The following is a 17,862-nucleotide window of genomic DNA, read 5'->3' as shown; positions in this document are numbered from 1 at the left end:
AAATAAAATAAAATTTGTTCTCACAGAGTAGTTAAAAACCCCCATATTTTTCAGCATTTGTCTGGTAAAATATCTCTTTGAAGGTATTGAGTAGCCCGGTCACAGTGTAACTCACTGTTGAAGGCATATACAGTAGTAGTCCTCATTAGAAGACACAGACAACTAGTAAACTTAAATTTTCTCAATTTTCTGATGATTCCCATGCCATTTTTTTGTTATTCTTAATAAAACATTGAGTATTAAACTTTATACATCATCAAGAGCAATAGAATTGAGCCATTTCAGCTATTAAATGCTGCTGCAAATCTCTTTTGCATGAAGAGAAACAGTACAATATTGATTTTTGTTTTGTTATTCTGTCACTTTAACTTCAAAATATGCTTTAATTTATGTAATAAGAATCAATTCAGCATAGTCGTGCACTGGCCTTAGGTTGCCTGGTGAGTCTTTTGTGTTGATTCCTTTGGGTGTTTCCACCTGGAGCTCTGCACATGTGTCTGGCAGCAGAAGTTGCCCCATTATGATGGAAGGATCCAATTCACAGTCACAATTCAGTCCTTCACTATAGAATACCGTGTGAATAAAAGATAACACTTGTTCACTTATCATATAGCTTGAAGAATCACATTGTCTAGTTAAACTTTTAAGGTGGGAACCACTATTCACTAATAAATGGCTAAGACTTTTAAGAGTCTCTCCATTTTTAGGGAAAAAGCTGAAGATGAGCAAACTCTTACAAGTTATTAGGATAAGTTAATTGTGAGTACCACTAATCGTCTTTTGAAAATGTGATTCACATTTTAAGTGAGTTCTTTGGCAAGTTTGATGTGGTATCTGATAGTCTGGAACAGAAAGCCACACAAGTTACTGCTTTCACACTTATTTCACTTTTCATTGTTTTTTAATTTTTGTTTTGAAGTATTAGAGAAATAGTGATCTCTAGTTATTAAATCTTATTTTACTGTATATCTGAATGGAAGCTTTAAACTTCTCATCTGTTGTAGATGGGCTCAGTTCAGCTATGATGAGTTCTTAAGTGAGTTTGACATAGCTTGGTCAAATCCCTGATTTCTAAAGTGGAAAGCCATGCGTGAAAATAGGGGTTTATGAAAGTCTAAGAATTAAATACAGACTGTTTAGCATATTTTGATTCATCTGATGTCATTTTTATATAATTTATTTCATAATTTTATACTGAAAAATGTAAAAAAATGGCTGCATCATGCCACAGTATGCGATTACTCGGTATGACCTTGATTTCTGTACTCTGTATCTGACACTGGAGAGCAAATAAAAATATCTTCCCATGAAACACTGAAAAGTACACTTGCTGCAGTGATCAAGGAAGAGAATAAGAAGGTTTTTTCCTAAACTTGGAACATTCCCTGTTGCTATTGATCATTTTCTGAGTTATCTTTGTAAAAGGAAAAGATTTCCTTATTTGTATTTTCAGCTTTGTTTTGCAGAGCTGGATGTAGGTCCTTGTTCATCAAAAACAGGAACCACAGGCACTTACCAGGGAACCTATCTCAGAAATCCTGTTTTAGCAGAGCTTTATAGAATGACTGTGGATTCCACAAGAGCTTTTCAAAGCTTAACTGGCTTATTTCTATTGGAAAAATTGAAATAAATAACAAACCCCTAGTTTAATTTCACCAGGTCAGATTTGTAAATGCTGATTCATAGTGTTTGCTTTGTCCTTGATCCCAGAAACACTTTTTCTGGCTACAGCAGAGCATTAGTACTCAACCTACATCCTAATCATTAGCACTGTGAATCCCCCTGTACACTTGTTCCTTCACTGCAAGGACACCAGTTAATTATGCATATCTGAGGACGTCCTGTAAATATAAACATTCAATTACATTAACAAAATTTTAAGTTCCACAAAGATTTTATGATATTATTCAGGATTCTTTTGCCTGATCAGCAACATTCATAGCACTAAGAGGCAGAAAGAATTGATGTATATCTGGTGATAATAGCAGATCTGAAGTAATATACCAAGTTGGCTAAATACACTGCTGGCATTGTTGATGTTCGCCAGGACTCCAAATAGGAGAGCAGGAGAAAACAGTACTTGTTCAGAATCTGGGGAATGGGAACAGATCAGTACATTTGGAAATCAGGACTTAAAATCCAGTCAGGTTAGAAGAAAAAAATGGAAAGAATGTAGGGCACGTTTTCACATGAGATTGAAAGTAAAGAGTCAAACACTGTAGGTGAAGTAAGAGGGGAAGAAAAGGTCATATATACATGCTTGTGGTGCCTGACCAGAGGTTATTGCAACTGAGACCTTTTGATACAGCTTACCGTATTTATTATTTTGTAACAACAGTTCAGTCATGCCTAGGACTGAACATCTGAGGTACCCCTTGTCTGCACTGGTCACTCATACGTTACCTGCTGCCCATAAATGTAAGCAGATCATTCAAGAAAGAGGGAAGAGCTACAAAGCTCTTTGATATCGGCGACATTCAGTAAGAAAAGATCTGACCACAGGAAGATGATGTTTCAGCATTTCTTTCCAATCTCTTGTATAACAGGGAGATGAAGCAGCAGGGATTGCCAACATGTTTTCAGCAAGCTAAAGTTAATGGGCAAGCACTAGCTAGACACAGCAAAGTTTTAGGAGGAGAACAAGAGTTTGTAAGTAAAGCCATTAATGAAATGGCTATATGCTTAAGGATAATAAGCTAAACCAGTTAGTTATCCATTCTATTTAACGTATGTTTTATAATGAACAAAAGACTGAAGACGACTCTTCTACTGAAAGGCAAATAACCAGCTATCATCTCAAGGATGTAATAAGCCTTTCATTGCTGCAAGGTCCACATTGTGTATATAATAATCTTATTTATTTATCATTAATCTTGCATTATTTTCTTAGTAATGAATGACAATAGCTACTTTAATCTTATATTGCATTAATCTTGATATTTGCATCCATATTGTATTGAAATGTAAGAAGTGATGGTTTGTGATTTAATTGTATTTGAGCAGTTGCATGGCTCTCAAAAAACTTTAAAGGAATTAAGACAGCATTTTTATAATACCTGTCCATGCAGTAATTCATATTTTGTAATTGAGTATGTTTTATCTCACTAATATTGTATGTAAAGCAGAAAGTTGTTCTGGTAAGTGAATGGAATGTTTTTGTTTTCATGGCTACATGTTTTTGTTTTCATGACTAATTCTGTAGTATGTCATTATCAAAACTGTTGGGTAAAATGGAATTTTTCTGCAAGAGTCGCACTATATTTATCATATAGCTGACACTTTGTAAATAGTTAAACTATGGAAAGATTTATCATTTTTGCAGCAGTGATCATGGTTCCTTTTTTTTTTTGTACATATGGCACCACATCTCTTTGGCTATAATGTAAATGAAAGACTTTAACAGATATCCATGAAACAGCCAAAACACCTTGAGTTTTAAAAAAAATAAATTTTAAAAACAAAGAGATCTTGTTCAGTGCTGGTAGGTGAGTACAAGTATCCTGACATGGAAATGAGTTTATTATATTGTTTCATGTTTCCCACAACAATGATTTAATTGATCCAGACAATAGGTCTCTTAAATGACCGAAGTCAGTCCTCTTTGGAGTTTTAGTATGCTTGATACTTGTGCAGCAATTGCTGTTGTAAGCATTTTACAGCCTTTGCCAGGATGTCTTCTTTCTACAACTTGGCTCTATCATTCTCCTCTGTTTTAAATATTTTTACAAAAGTACAGTCTGTCCCAAAGGTTAGTTCAGTCTGACATGCCGCAAAATTTCTCTTTATACTCCTTCCCTCTTTACAGAGTGAGTCTTCTGTACTCTTATGCAGAGCTATCTTCTTACAGTTCCTCTCCAATAGAAGACTAGATTTCAATTAATACTGAATAGGCTTCCTAGATTTACTCTTTAGGTGAATGCCCTGAATGGGTGCTGAGAAACCATTTTATTTAAGTTAGTTTATTGACCATCTGTTTTAATCTTATCCAAAGATACAAGAACAATGTGAAGAATGGCAGTTGAGGTTGCAGTAGTTCATCTCTTTCCTGTCCTTCTTGGAGTGTGTGTTGTTTCCTTATTGTCTTGCTTTGAGCAGCCATCCAATTTCTGTTTTTCTAAAAGTTTGGTTCCCCAACAGTGCTCACATTTGTGATTAAAACATTGTATTTTCTCCCCATTTTTTTCTCTCACAATTTTGTCTTCTACACAGTTTCTCTCCGTGTCTGATTTTCTTTTTTTCCTATTAGATTTTTTTCTTAGCATTGATGCATCCAATGGTGCACAACCAGTTTAGATTGCTCCCATATCAGATCTATTAACTTTCAGGCTACCTTCTTATTCCCAGTTCAGCTATCAGTGCAGCTATCAAAGCTGCGCAGGTTCCTTCAACAATTTTCTTGCATACTGCCCCACTCAACTGCTCCAACCTTTTGCACCCTCAGGAGAATATTTGGAATAATACTTTCTATTTGAAATAGAGAGTTGGAAGGTGTTATTACTTGGCTTGGTAGAGTGTCATCCATATAGTATATTTTAACTTACATTTCAAATGAAAAATTACTTTAAACTAAAAAAAGACACTGTTTGTTTTGAACATGTCAAATGACACGTTTCAAGAATTTCAGCATGTTTTTCCAACATGTGTTCAAGTTGAGATATTAATCAAACCTGGCCCTTTCCTCTGACTAGTCTGTTTCAAGGAAGTGTCAAAAATTTTATGACAAACTGTCTGGAAAGCAAAATCAAAATATTGCGTAGGGATTTTTCCTTTTTTTCATCTTCTGTTTAAAATAAAAGCTCTAAAACTATCTACCAGCTTGTCTTTACTCTCCTGGAATATTAAGTGGTAAGCCAGTTGCATGAGCTGTTTCATAACTGGTGCTGGCAGTATGCTACTATTTATTTCCTTTCTGGCTTATGCTTTGTGTGCTGAATTTCTGGAGTAAATTTTTGTAACTGAAATATAAACCCTTGAGAAATCAAACCTTACTATAAACTGAAATACTGACAGAGCCTGAACTATGGAGCCCAAATTGCAGTGCTTGAAAAGCAGAAAAATAAAATCAAAGACCTTTAAACTACTTTAAATTATAGTCTATCAATTTTTCTATAGGGCAATCACAAGACTAAGTAGAATAATAGATTCCCAGCAATGAGCTATTTGCAATTAAAAACAATCATACCAGGATTGCGTCATTACAATTTTTACAGTAAAGCACATGCCATTAAAACAGTTGTATCTACACTGTTACATTTTCCTTAAAAACACTTTTGCTCTTAATATGAATTGTTTTCTTGAAAGCGCTGCCCATTTTCAGAAGGTTGAAATTGTCATCATTCTTGGAAAAAACATGTGTCTATGTTTATGCATATTAAATGCAGCTGTGTGAACACACACATACGTGCATATACTCACACCTATTTATTGCTTCAACAGTAAGCTTTCTGGCTTCAAAACAGTTCATTGCACAAGTTCTAGGTAATAAATGAGTTGTTTATTATTTACTGTACATATCTGTTTTCAGCAAATTGAAAATGAATTGAATAATAGGTTGTGAGTAGAGCATTGTATTAGTATATTTATCACAGAGCTGTGACTGCACTGCAGCAGAGCTGCTAATTCATTGGCACATCCTTGCTTTTGATGTCTTTAGAGTACAACACTCATTATATTGCAATTTATAAAAATGGTTTAGGGCTTCTATAAAAGAATAAAATACTGATGTGCACTAAGGACACAGACAAAGGACAGGGGGATAACTCAGTTGAACCTATATGCTTCATATTTTATACATGATATTTTAGCCGAGCATATTGCTGTTTGTGGTAGGTGGCAGAATCATCACAGTAAAGGAGAAAAAGCAAATCCTTTACATTTTAGCAAGTGATATAAATATGCTCCGTGATTATCTGGAGAAGAATAATGTAGTGTAAAAAGATAAGTAATTTCTCTGTTAATATTTATTATCATTGTTGTTACTGATGACTGCAATGATAAGGAGGAGGAAATTCCACTGTGATAACACCCTTAATTAAAATCCTTTTTCTGATCCAAAAATCTTGCAAACTAAAAAGATGAGAAATGAGAATAGAGAAAGGGGAAAGGCTTACAAGTGAATATGCACATTACATTGCCCCTAATGAATGATGAACACACATCGTTAAGATTTGTGGTTGTATGCGTCAGGCCAGGGAGAGTGTTCCATGTAAAATAAATAAACCATGTGTTAATGCCATCTACATCTGATTCATTGATGGTAGATCCAAGCCAAATTTCAATTTATGACTCAGAGAACCTAGTCTATATGTCCTCACCAATATTTAGCAAACTAGGAGTCTGCAAGGATGTATAGCAAGAAAAGCATGCTGACCTCAGCTTTTTCTCTATGGTACAGTGGGATAACGACAAGTCTTGGTAGGTTTATTTTTGCTGTATCAAGAAATAAGGAAGATTTGAGTTGAGTTTCTCTCAAAGGAAGGAGAAATTAGCATGTGTTCTACTACAGATTTAATAACGAAACTAGCGTTTATATTAGTTGTCATTAATAAATGTCTTAGAAACATTAACTTCCATTTCACATTTGCTTCATTGCATAGACTATGTGTTTTGCTTTACTGCCAAGACTGTGTTTTGTGTTTTGAAGGGGAAAGACTTTCACTGTTTAGGCAGAAAGTGTTTTCTACAATGTTTACTGCGCAGATTATGTTACTGGAACCATCAACTGGAATGAACAATTTACAATCTAAACATTAATGCAAGATCTACAGTTTCTGTCAAGACATCAAGATTTATCCTAACTTTACCTCCAGTGCTTGTAAGATGATTGATCTTCTAGGGAAGCTTCCAGATTGTGTCTATCACAGTGAAAAAAGTGGCCAGATTCCTGACAGTAATGATAGTGAAAAGTAAAATACAAAAAGATGGTAAAGTGAATCACAAGTCTTTCAGACCAGGCAAGTAAATGACCACTTGCTGTTGTGAGGTTTTCAGGAGTGCCACTGTTTTGTAGTATTTTTAAATAAAATCATTATGCAATCTGCACTTTACAAGATCAGCATCACTTCAGTAATGCTGAAGCATGTTTTACCTCTGATTTCCTTTAAACCACAATGCCATAATAACAGTTGGGACATTAACTTTCACTATGTTTAACTCAAAACCTACCAGTTATGAAATACAGCTCCACCTTGTTATGTCATAACCAGACTAGTAAAATAGGATGCTGACCCAAAACCATACTTAGATTAGCAGTAGCTGGTGGTATCTTATGTCTCCATGACTATATTAAGGTGATTAATATGCTATAAATTTGCAAAGCAAGACATATTTAATAGGTTGTGCTTCTAGCATATGATGCATAAGGATTTTTATCACCTGTTTGAAGACGAACATGAGATAGGTGTTGTCTCTGATTAAGACACTGGAGTCCAAAACAAGTAATGCAAGATAAGATCTGTTATGATGTGCACCAAGGAGTGAAGTGTCATAGCCAAGGGCTACAACAGCCCATGATCAGTTTTGATTGACACAGCAAGGGTCTTTTAATATAAAATCATGCGTCAGTTGGAGAATCGTCTTTATTATTGAGTAATTCTTTACATTACAGAAAGAAACTTAACAATTTCTAATGGTAATTTTCTTTGTTCCCCAAAAGATAAATTTAGGAGTAAACTCATTTAAAACAGAGCTCTATAAAATTCTGTATTTGCCTGGTGAATCTGTGCATGATCACTCGTAGTCACTGTTCTGTATTATATAGGCTGCTCTCTGGTCTATGTGCGCTGATAACTATAATCTTCTAAACAAGAGAAACTGTCTTCAAATGTCTAAGATGTATTATAAAGTGAAGTTGTTGTCATGAATTCTCAGGAGCTGTATTTGATTCAAGCTGTAAAATGCAGAAGTGATAAATAATTAACAAGGCACCAAAGAATCAACTTTATGGTTTGTTCTCAAGCCCAACCAGTATGCTGTTCTTCATCTGTTTGAAATGGCAAAAAAGAGGAGATTACATGAATATAAAATTAATCCAGTTAGATTTTGAAAAGGGCAATACTTGAAACGGGTTAAAAATTTCTTCATAAACCTAGAGAATAAAAACTATGAGATTCTTCTGGGGATCCTCAGTGTTTAACAAATCTTCTCATATCCCTAAGAGGACTGAATTGTGCCACATGGGCACAGCTAGGTTAGTGACTAACTGCCACTTTTTCTACATGATTGTCTAAATGATAAACTCGGTCCAAAACAACATTACACAGAGTAGTTCTCATCTGCTCTAGAAATCCTTAACTTGATTACTAAAAAGGCAAAGCTCTTCACAGGGTAATGAAAAAAGTTAAATAAAACCCCATTCGAGATAGATCATATTTAGTAGCTGGCCTTTCATAAAAGTTCATTCTTCCTTTTGTTTTGACCCATTTAACAGACTTAAGATAGTATTTAAGATAGGTGCAGATGTTCTTATTTACGCCAGTTGAAGACCTCGCCTGGAGTTTGCCAACAAAAACCTTGTGCAACAGAAATTGTCTTTTTAATCCAGCCTGATTTGTTTATTTATGAATTTGTGGTTTTATCCTCTGTAAGATTATCACAGCATAGTCCAGTTTGCAGCCTGGGGACTGAACGTAGCCCATGGGCCTTCTCCACCCATTTTATCTTTTTGTTCCCCACCACCCCTGAGGAGATGGAGAATAGCTAAACATGAAGCAATTGCTAGGAACTGACAGAAGGGGTACGAAGGCTGGGAAAATCCCTCTTGTTAGTTGCTGCAGTAGATTCCCTCTCCCCTGCTTTGCTTCAGCAGAAGTGGCAACAGTTTGGGTTGGACAGAAGTAGATGTTCAGCCATCAGCCATAGATCCTAGGTTATGCATAACAGATGTAGGAGATTTTCTGCGACAAGTGCAGAAAAATGGGTTATTATTGCTAAAGTGGAACCAGCATAATTTCATTTTAAGGAGCTAATTTGTGAAGTGCTCCGAAAAGTAAAAGTGGTAGAAAAGAAAGGAATAATAAGTCTCTACATTGTCGTATACAAAATACAAACTGCCTGAATCCAGGAGGATCACTTAATCCAAATGACTTAACTGTGGTATTTTTCTTTATGCATTAGTCCTTCATTAATCGTTCTAATGCAAAGAGCTTAGAATAGCTCCTTATTGGTCTGAAGATAACACTGAAAAATTGGTTGGCAGTCTTTGCTAGGAATATGCCCTAAAGGAACTTTGCTTAACCAAATGTCACTGCATATTTTAATATTGATTTGCTCTTTGTAAATCACGGTCTTTAAAAGTGCCAAGGATTTTGTTTTGATCTCATGACAGAACAAGTTTGATAATGTCCACAAAAGAAACATGAAGGCCTTGTATTACAGTAAGTGATAAAGAAAGGCTAGGTCCTTCTTGGTTCAGGAAGGATTGTTCAGTTGTGCCATTGTTAATTATATGCATCTGTGCACAATTAGGTTAGAAGTCAGCAGCAAATGAAACTAGTTTGGGAATTATTGTGAATCTGAATTAATTTTACAGTCCCTCCCATCTGCCCTTTGTGTTGCCTTACATATGAGATCCAAATCCCGTTGCTGAAAATCTCAAAGTCACTTTAAACACTTGTTACATCGTAAGAAATAACAAAGAATCTTAAAGGTCAGATCAGCTGTTTTTACTTATTTAGGACACTCTGAAAATCAGGGACTCTCTATGGAATGGGTAATTTTAATTTGATGTTGGTGCAGTGTGACTGGAATAGCAACGACGTGTCCTTAATTGGATTTTCTTACTGTTCGGTACTACTTTTACCATACTAGTGGAATGCTTTCTATTGCTCATTAAAGAGCAATATCACTGCAAACAGATGCATATGTTTAGAATATTTTTGTGATTTTGCTACAAGTTTACAGTAGGTCTTTTAAGTAAGCTACATATATTCAGTGATTCAGACTGTCAGCTGAAAGCATTATTTATTGCTTTTACAAATTGTTTTCCTTTTATGTTGTTTTAGAGACCTAATCTGTCATGGTCTTCTTGAGCAGTCAGGTAACCCTGCATAGTAAAAAAAAGCTTAAATTTTAAAACATGTTTTAATAATCTTTGTGTGGGTGAGAATGAATTTAGGTAGTGACAGAACATTGTACTCAACAAGGATAGCAGTATGCTTTGAAGGATCTTCGCAAGAAATGGTGATAAAGGGTATGGATTTTAAGGAGATGTTTGGAGGTGATAAAAAGGTCAACTAATGGAAAAATACTGTAAGACCATTCAAAACAAATGGATGATGGTTAGTTCTGAGGCAAAGAAATGACCAAAAAAAGCAGAACAGAAACAATCTGGAAGAGACGTAAGAGGTAAGGTGTGAGCAGGAGCAAGATTAGATAGGGATTTGATGATAAGAAGGAAAAGATTGAATTTCACGTTAAGAATAATTCAACCCAGGTTATTTTCCATTGAGAAAAGCCTTTAATGTTTTGTTCTGCTCTACAGAAGTTCTCATGGTGTCATTATCACTGTAGCATTTGAGTTCTTTTCAGTACAGTAGCGGGAAATATGTGTAAAATATCTCTCGTGTGTAGTTCATTCCTTCGTTTTGACCTCTCACATGAGGAGTAATTGCACAGGTGGATGTTTTGTTTTGATAGTGTTTCTTGGTTTGGTTGTTTCTAATTCATATGCACAGAGAGTTAGTTTATATTTGGGTTATACCTACACTCAAGCTCTATTTTGCACTTACACTACAGATGGGAATTATGAAGGGGAAGCAGGAAAGGGAAAGGAAAAGGTCCTTATTATACAGCAGGAAATAGTGAGGTTTGTGATGGTTCTTCAGTCCTGAGGGACTTTATTTGACAGTCCATGTGTGGCCATCTGGACGTTTGTTTTCCTGCACAAAATAAATTTTTATCTTTCTCCTCAAAACAATTCTAAACCCAAGAATTTGAGTAAATTACTATGCACCTTGAGCACGATATATCTGGGGAAGCTAGTTAATGTATTAGATATCCCTGCCCTCGGAGAGATAGTCCGCTAAAAATACTGAGGTAGTGACCAAAACCTCTTGACTTACAGAGGTTAAATAGCAGTCACAACACTATGAAAATATAGTCATGTAATGAGAAATTAAGAGATTGAAAGAAATGTTTTCTGTTTCTTACGGGATATGGAAATATCTGAATTAGAAAGGAGTCTGTAGAGGTCTCTGGGTCATTCTCCTGCCTTCAGGCAGGATCAAACACACTTAAGTCATTCCTGATGTATGTTATTTTGAGTTGTTCTTACAAAACCTTTTACCACTAATGAACCTCCTTGCTTCTTTGCCCTGCCCATTCCCTGTGGACATTTACAACAGTTTGTAACCTTCCTGTTTCCAACAACATTTTGTACAGTTGAAAATCAGCCATTGCTCACTTTTGCTGAATATGGTATGAGGATTTCTTCATGGTTCTTTCATATCACTCTCCTGCTTATACCCACATTATGAGATCTCTTTTCTTTCTCTTCAATTTTTTTGTGTTCTTGTTGACAGTCGTATGATGGGTTGATGTAGGATCACTGTACTGTATGTGGAATTCCCCTGATCCCTTTTTGCAGAATAGTTGCCTGACCAGACTTTTCGCCCCCGTGCCCCGGTCATTCCTACCTCACCGTCAGACTTCTCACATACTCTGGTTTTATTAAATGTCTTGTATTTCAATCTAGTTTCTCAAAATATTTTCTATTTATAACCTATAGTCCTCAAAAGAGTAGTCTCTCCCAGTTTCATATACATATTCATCATTCTTCTTCACATGCAGAAGAAAAATCTCATGTTAGTCCCATTTTTTTTGGTATAGGCAGTTCTCTGTATGTTTCTGGCAGAGATGGGGGACTTAGGCCAGATAACTCGTTCTGCTCTAGGTTGCCCTATTTCCTTGGGACTCATTCCCTATGGTCTGACATCTGCATATTCAATCGTGGTGGGGGAAAGACCTTTAGTAAAAATGAGAGGTGGAAGTCACCTGATTGACAAATAATATGTCTTAACCACAGTGCTGTTTTTGGTTACTCCAAAGATGCATTTGGGAAAAAACAAGTGTTTGCTGCAGACTATGTGAGCATCCTCTTCCCAGTTTTCTCTCTTGAACAGTGTAGAGGTGGGAAGAAGCTTAGTGGTTTATTAGATATTTGTATACAGCATCTCTGAGGAGATGTTAAAGCTTCAGGTAATGTTAAACTTTCAGGGCATGGATAGATCATTTGTGTTCCTTGTGTAAAGTATATCTGGGCAAACAGTGAGGAAAAAAGTGTAACAGTTTTCCCTCGTCCTGCTGGAAGACCAGAGCTGTAATCTGTAGTTTTAAAATATAGACATTTGATTAAAACAGATTTGTTACAAATAACTTTAACCAGAATTGACTATGGGTAAAGTGTAAAAGAGGCCAGTTTTCCAAGTGATGGTTTGGAGAAAAACTATATATACTTTTAATAATGAGGGCATTGTTGAATGTCAGCAGGAAAGGAACGGAATGGCATGGGGTTTATTTAGGAATGGAAATTTGTTCTATTAATTTGGTCTGTGTTCGGGAGAGTTGGAAAAAAAATGGATATTCTAGAGGACACAGTTACAATATTCAAGATGAAAGGAGGGTAAGTCTGTGAGCTGGCTCTTACCACAGCTGAAAACAGTTATTATTGAAGAATATTGCTAATATTTGTCAGGTTAAATATTGCTAATGAATCAGAAAGGAATAAAGATATAAAGGAATAACAATTACTTAGGATGATAACAAAATAAGCAGGCACCAAGAACATATCAAAACTAATTAGATAATAATTGGGAAGATAGCCCTGTTTCATAATACTATGCCATATTGCAGCCCTAAAAAAAAGGGGAAAAAAAAGCAGGTTTTGTATTATTAGGTGTAATTTAACAATGGGAAAGAGAGGGATCCAGATCATTAGAAACCTATTAATCTGACTTGAGTAGTCTTACTACCTTTTGAAGAAATGAAGGAAAGAGTAATCAAATACTTGGAAATAAATGTAAAGTAGAGTAAAATGCAGCAGACGTTTATCAACAGCCGATTGTTCAGGAGTAACTTGATCTCCTTCTCTGATAAAGCAAAGTAGTTTTTTTCTCAGACAGGAAAAATGCGATAGATCTAGTTTGTCTGATGCCAATAAAACATTTGATATACTGTAATGATGGAAATTATTAGCTAAATGAGGGAAGATGGGGTTTGAGAGAGGAATTGCAAAGTGAGTTGTGAACTGACAACTGGAATTGCCTCACAACTTACACTGTTGGGTTAACAGCTGGCTGAGAGATTGGAGTTACTCAGAGATCAGTGCCAGAGCTGATCCTGTTTAATGCTTCGACTTTGGCTCAAAATTACGAGTATCTTGATGAAATGTGCTGATGATACAGACTTAGCTAGAAAAATAAGCAGGATTTGGATGACAAAAAGTCTCATGGAAGTTACAGTACAGTAATGCTGTTGACAACAATAAGAAGAATTTCTGTAAAAAGATGGAGCTCATTGCTTGGAAGTGGTTGAAGAGAAGGATGGGAATGTACTAAAGGTATTTAATGTATTGAACAATCTCAGGATGACTTTGAGCCACTACTCTGAGGCAGTCAGGAAAATGCTGTATATCAAGCAAAATAATTTGAGCAGAGAAATGTAAAAATGTTGATCAACTCTGAAATCACAAAACATTGGTAAGACCTCCTCCAGAATACTCGTTGGATCACTAGTGCAAGTGGGAGCGGAACTATGAGGAAAAACAATAATTGAAAATCTATTTTCCAACAGGAGACTTGTTTTCATAAAAATACAGACTGAGAGAAGTTATGATTGCTCTCTACAAAATCATCAGATACAAATCCCAAAGAACAACAAAAGTTGTTTGAGACACAAGTCAGTGTTACCAAATAAAAAAACCCAAGCAAAAGAGTATCTGTAAACTCTCTATGGATAAGTTTTGAGATGGGAATTAAAAGAAAGTATGGGATGAAGTTCTTGACCTGCCTTTCAGAAGCAGCCATAGAGCAAGAAAGGTCTCAAAACAGTTGGCAAGATTTTGTAAGCAGCAGTACTTAAAATATAGGAGTCCACAATGGGAAGTGACACAACTTGTTGACTAGAAATTTACTTCCAGTTCTCTGTTTTGTGGCGGCTTCTAACTTCAGAGCCTGGTTCAGGAGAGAAGTGTGATTTCAAAGCTAATTTTATTTTTAATGTAATGTAGCCTTATTCCTAAAAGGAGACTAAAGAGTGGAATTGCCTAGAAGAATAGTCTTTTAATACAAATGAATTGCAAACAGGGCGTGTGTTGGTTTTGAGTGTATACATTTTGTGTATATACTAAATGATAAAATTAAAGTAGATAAAATTATTTAAGCATAAGCAATCATATTGTTCAACAATACAAATTTCTTAACAAGATGTGTATGGAAATACATAGGCAAGGTACCTTCTGTCTTACCAATATTTGTATCTTACTATCACTCTATGGCAAGAAAAATGTTTGAAAGATCATGCAGTTTACAGTTAGAAATTATACTCCTCTTGATACCTCTACTGAATTTGAAAGGAGTTTTTGTGTAATTTCTGTGTTCTGGTTACCTGAAATTTCCTGTAACTCTGTGATAGTGCATAAGGTTTGTCCAAAAGGTGGACAGATGAGCAGCAGATTATGTTACAAAAGTTTGCTCATGGGTTTAATAAAAAATAAATCTTCTAATTTTATCTGATAAAATAAATTAACACAAAATCGAGGGAGAAGGGAGGACTTAAGGAAATGATCCTATAGTCTGATTTAAACTCTAGTTAGCACTAATATTACGATGTTGTTTACTCCCTGTTTCTAACTACATCATGTTTAGAACAGGGAAAAGCAGATGAGTGAAAGAGAAATTTTGCAGATACAGACTAGGCTAGTCCAACTGTCATACTAGAAGTATAAAATTAGCATCAAGGAGTTTGCTGAATATCTCTGATTTTATGACTTTATATGCTCCATTAAATGATACAGATAAATATCTGTTTTCCATATTTCCCTAGATTAAGTCGTTTACTTCAGTTATATAGTCAATAATGCAGTATCTTTACTAGTTATGCTACGATAAAAGTAAGATATAGCGCAGTAAAATGTGAAACTAGTTGACAGCGTTATATGTGAGACTTCATATAAATAGATGGCAAAATTCACATAGGAAAATGTTTACTTTCATTATTGGAAAAATACTTTTAAAGTAATGTATGTTCAAATGTAAACGAAGAAAAAATACATCAAAGGAGTTATTTTGAAAGGCTGGAAAAATATAAAACTATATTCAGATTTAGGAACTTTTGTAGATATTTATATCTTTAAATAAAAGTTAATTTTATATGATTGTTTTTGAAATGTCACTCCTTTCTGCTTTCTCTACTCTTGTACCCACCAGCTATGGATTAATATAAATTGTCAATTGTTTGGATGTTTATAAATGTGTTATTATATGCCTCAGGTAGTTTCACTGTATTTTATTGTGAAAACAAAATTTTTAAATGATTTGTTTCTTGCATTAGAAGAGCATTTCTTTAACCACTATATTTAAACAAGCCAGTATTTTCTGATCTTTTTGAAAAAGAATGGGTAGCCTTGCATACTACAGGCTGATATAGGATGTAAGACATCTATATGGTGTATATTCTTAGGTACTTGCACTGGCAAGCATAAAACCAAAAATCTTTTATAAATGTGAGAAGACAATGTTCAAGTCTCTAACGCATATCATGATGTAGGTTATTCTTGGTAGTTGAGTCATCGCCAATGCTGTTAGTTGGAACTCGAGGAGGTAAGAGACCACAAGCTTATAGGGGTTTCATCTGGATACTTTCAGTTTCAGTGAATTGCTGCACAGGAAAGGAAAGTTGTCCTTGGGTGTTATGTAATACAAAATTGTTAACCATCACAGGAATATGCTGAACTTCTGATTTATCTTAGAGATAAGTATATTTAATTTTTAAGACATTTATGAAAATATTTTAATTTGGCATCTCCTAATTTTCATTTTTAATGTCATAATAAAAAATGTAGTTCGTAAGTCTGATTTGGCCAACTCAACTTGAAACAAAAGCTCCTTTAGTTCTTTATGAAAAATGCAGAGCCTGTACTGAGTCTGACTATAACAAATTTAATAAGAAAAAATAGTCTTTGAAATTATATTTCAAAGTCCTCTCAAAGAAAAGAAATTTAATAGTTTCAAAAGTGAAAGTACATGGTAAGTCCCATTTTTAACTATCTTTGATAGAAAAGAAACTGGCCAAGCTCAAATCTTTGAAATCCCATTTAGATAATATTTCAAACAGTAAATACATGTTCTGCTATAACTTTGTTTTTTGCTGCTCCACTAATTCTTTTGCATTCCTTCTACTCTCCAGCAACAGTGTAGCTGGAGAAGAAAAGCAGATGGGTGGGAGAAAGGGGAACAACACTTGCCACAAATCTCTGAAGAAAACACTTCTACAGCTTTTATACTGAAACCTATTGTTTTTTTTTAATAATGCAGCATTAGTAATTTCCATCCTAGCCAGAAAGCAGTCTGCCTCCACTTTACCCCATTGCTGGCAAGAGAAAGATAAACAGCAACTCACTGGCATTCTTTCCTTAACTTTCAGTCAGTTGTGGGACTGGAGACCTTGAGGCCTCACATCACCTGCACAGCAGGAGGAGGTGTGACTTGTGATGTTCTTTTTGTTTTGACAGATAAGAACCAGTCATATGTAGCTTAGAACCCTAATTTATGATAAGTGAATGTCTTCTGCCTTTATGGCACTTTTTTGCTGTTTGTAAAAGGGCTGCAGTGGAGCCTCAATGAATCATCTTTTGTGCAGTTGTGTTTTCAGGTATCAGTTCTGTTAGTTTGTCTGAAATAACAAGGATTAATTACCAGAGAAGGATATGATACATTACTTGGGCAGCTCACAATTTAGCTGTGTCTAAACCTTGATGCTCATTTAGGTTTTTCTTTTTGTCTTTGCATCTCATCCTGACAGGTGTGTGCCAAATCACTGTGAACATGGTGGCAAATGCACCCAGACGTGGGACAGCTTCAAGTGCACTTGTGACGGAACTGGATACAGTGGCGCCACTTGTCATAACTGTAAGTGAACCTGCAGTTTCAAAATTACAGTAGAGTACAGAAGACACTGGTATCTTTTGATTGAGATAAAAAGTGAAAGTCTTTCTCTCTGATTGTTAAAGATCCTGAAACATTTTTTGAAAGGAGATGTTGGCTTAATCATACCCCACGTTATCTACACAGGGATGTATTTATATAGCATTGTGCTGCACCATGCAAAGGACCAGAGCAGTACAGCTGTCTTAGTTGGGTGTACTGAGCAGACACATTCTCAGCAATTGCACACTGAAGTTTCAAATGGACACAGTGAATCTGCCTTAAATTGTGGGAGAGAGCTGCTGACCACTGCTGGAGACGCTGGTTCAGGTTGCTAATCCTGGAATCCTAGAATCATTTAACCGTTTGAGCTAGAAGGGACCTTAAGATCATCAAGTTCTGACCCCCTGCCATGGACAGGGGCAACTTCCACTGGATGAGGTTGCTCAAAGCAACTCCACTTCCAGGGATGGGGCAGCCACAATTTCTCTGGGCATCCAAAGCTTGTTTCTATACTGGTTATTGGCCATTCTAAAATCTAATTATTTGCTCTGTTGTCACAAATTTCTCAAATAATAATGTTTCCTATGAGCTCCACGTGCCCTGCACTATTAAGCACAGAAGAACAGAGAAAGGTACAGTTGCTCTTTTTATACGTTCTTAATGATGTATGCTGAGTCAGCGGCATGTGTCTTCTGTTCCTCCTGTCATATGCTAAGTGGGA

At 35.6% G+C, this 17,862-nt stretch overlaps 1 protein-coding gene across 1 annotated transcript in view; it reads left to right on the top strand.

The window, feature by feature from the left end:
• The window catches only part of CNTNAP2 (contactin associated protein 2), a 1,148,354-nt gene that overhangs the window by 739,463 nt on the left and 391,029 nt on the right, over positions 1-17,862 (top strand). Inside the window, exon 11 of the mRNA XM_086615189.1 lies at positions 17,017-17,123. Within this exon, the coding sequence (XP_086471315.1) occupies positions 17,017-17,123 (107 nt within the window). The remainder of the gene's footprint in view (positions 1-17,016; positions 17,124-17,862) is intronic.

This window comes from Tauraco erythrolophus, chromosome 7, assembly GCF_009769465.1.
Source record: "Tauraco erythrolophus isolate bTauEry1 chromosome 7, bTauEry1.pri, whole genome shotgun sequence".
Taxonomy (NCBI): Eukaryota; Metazoa; Chordata; class Aves; order Musophagiformes; family Musophagidae; genus Tauraco; species Tauraco erythrolophus.
This window is presented reverse-complemented; position numbering and strand designations above follow the sequence as displayed.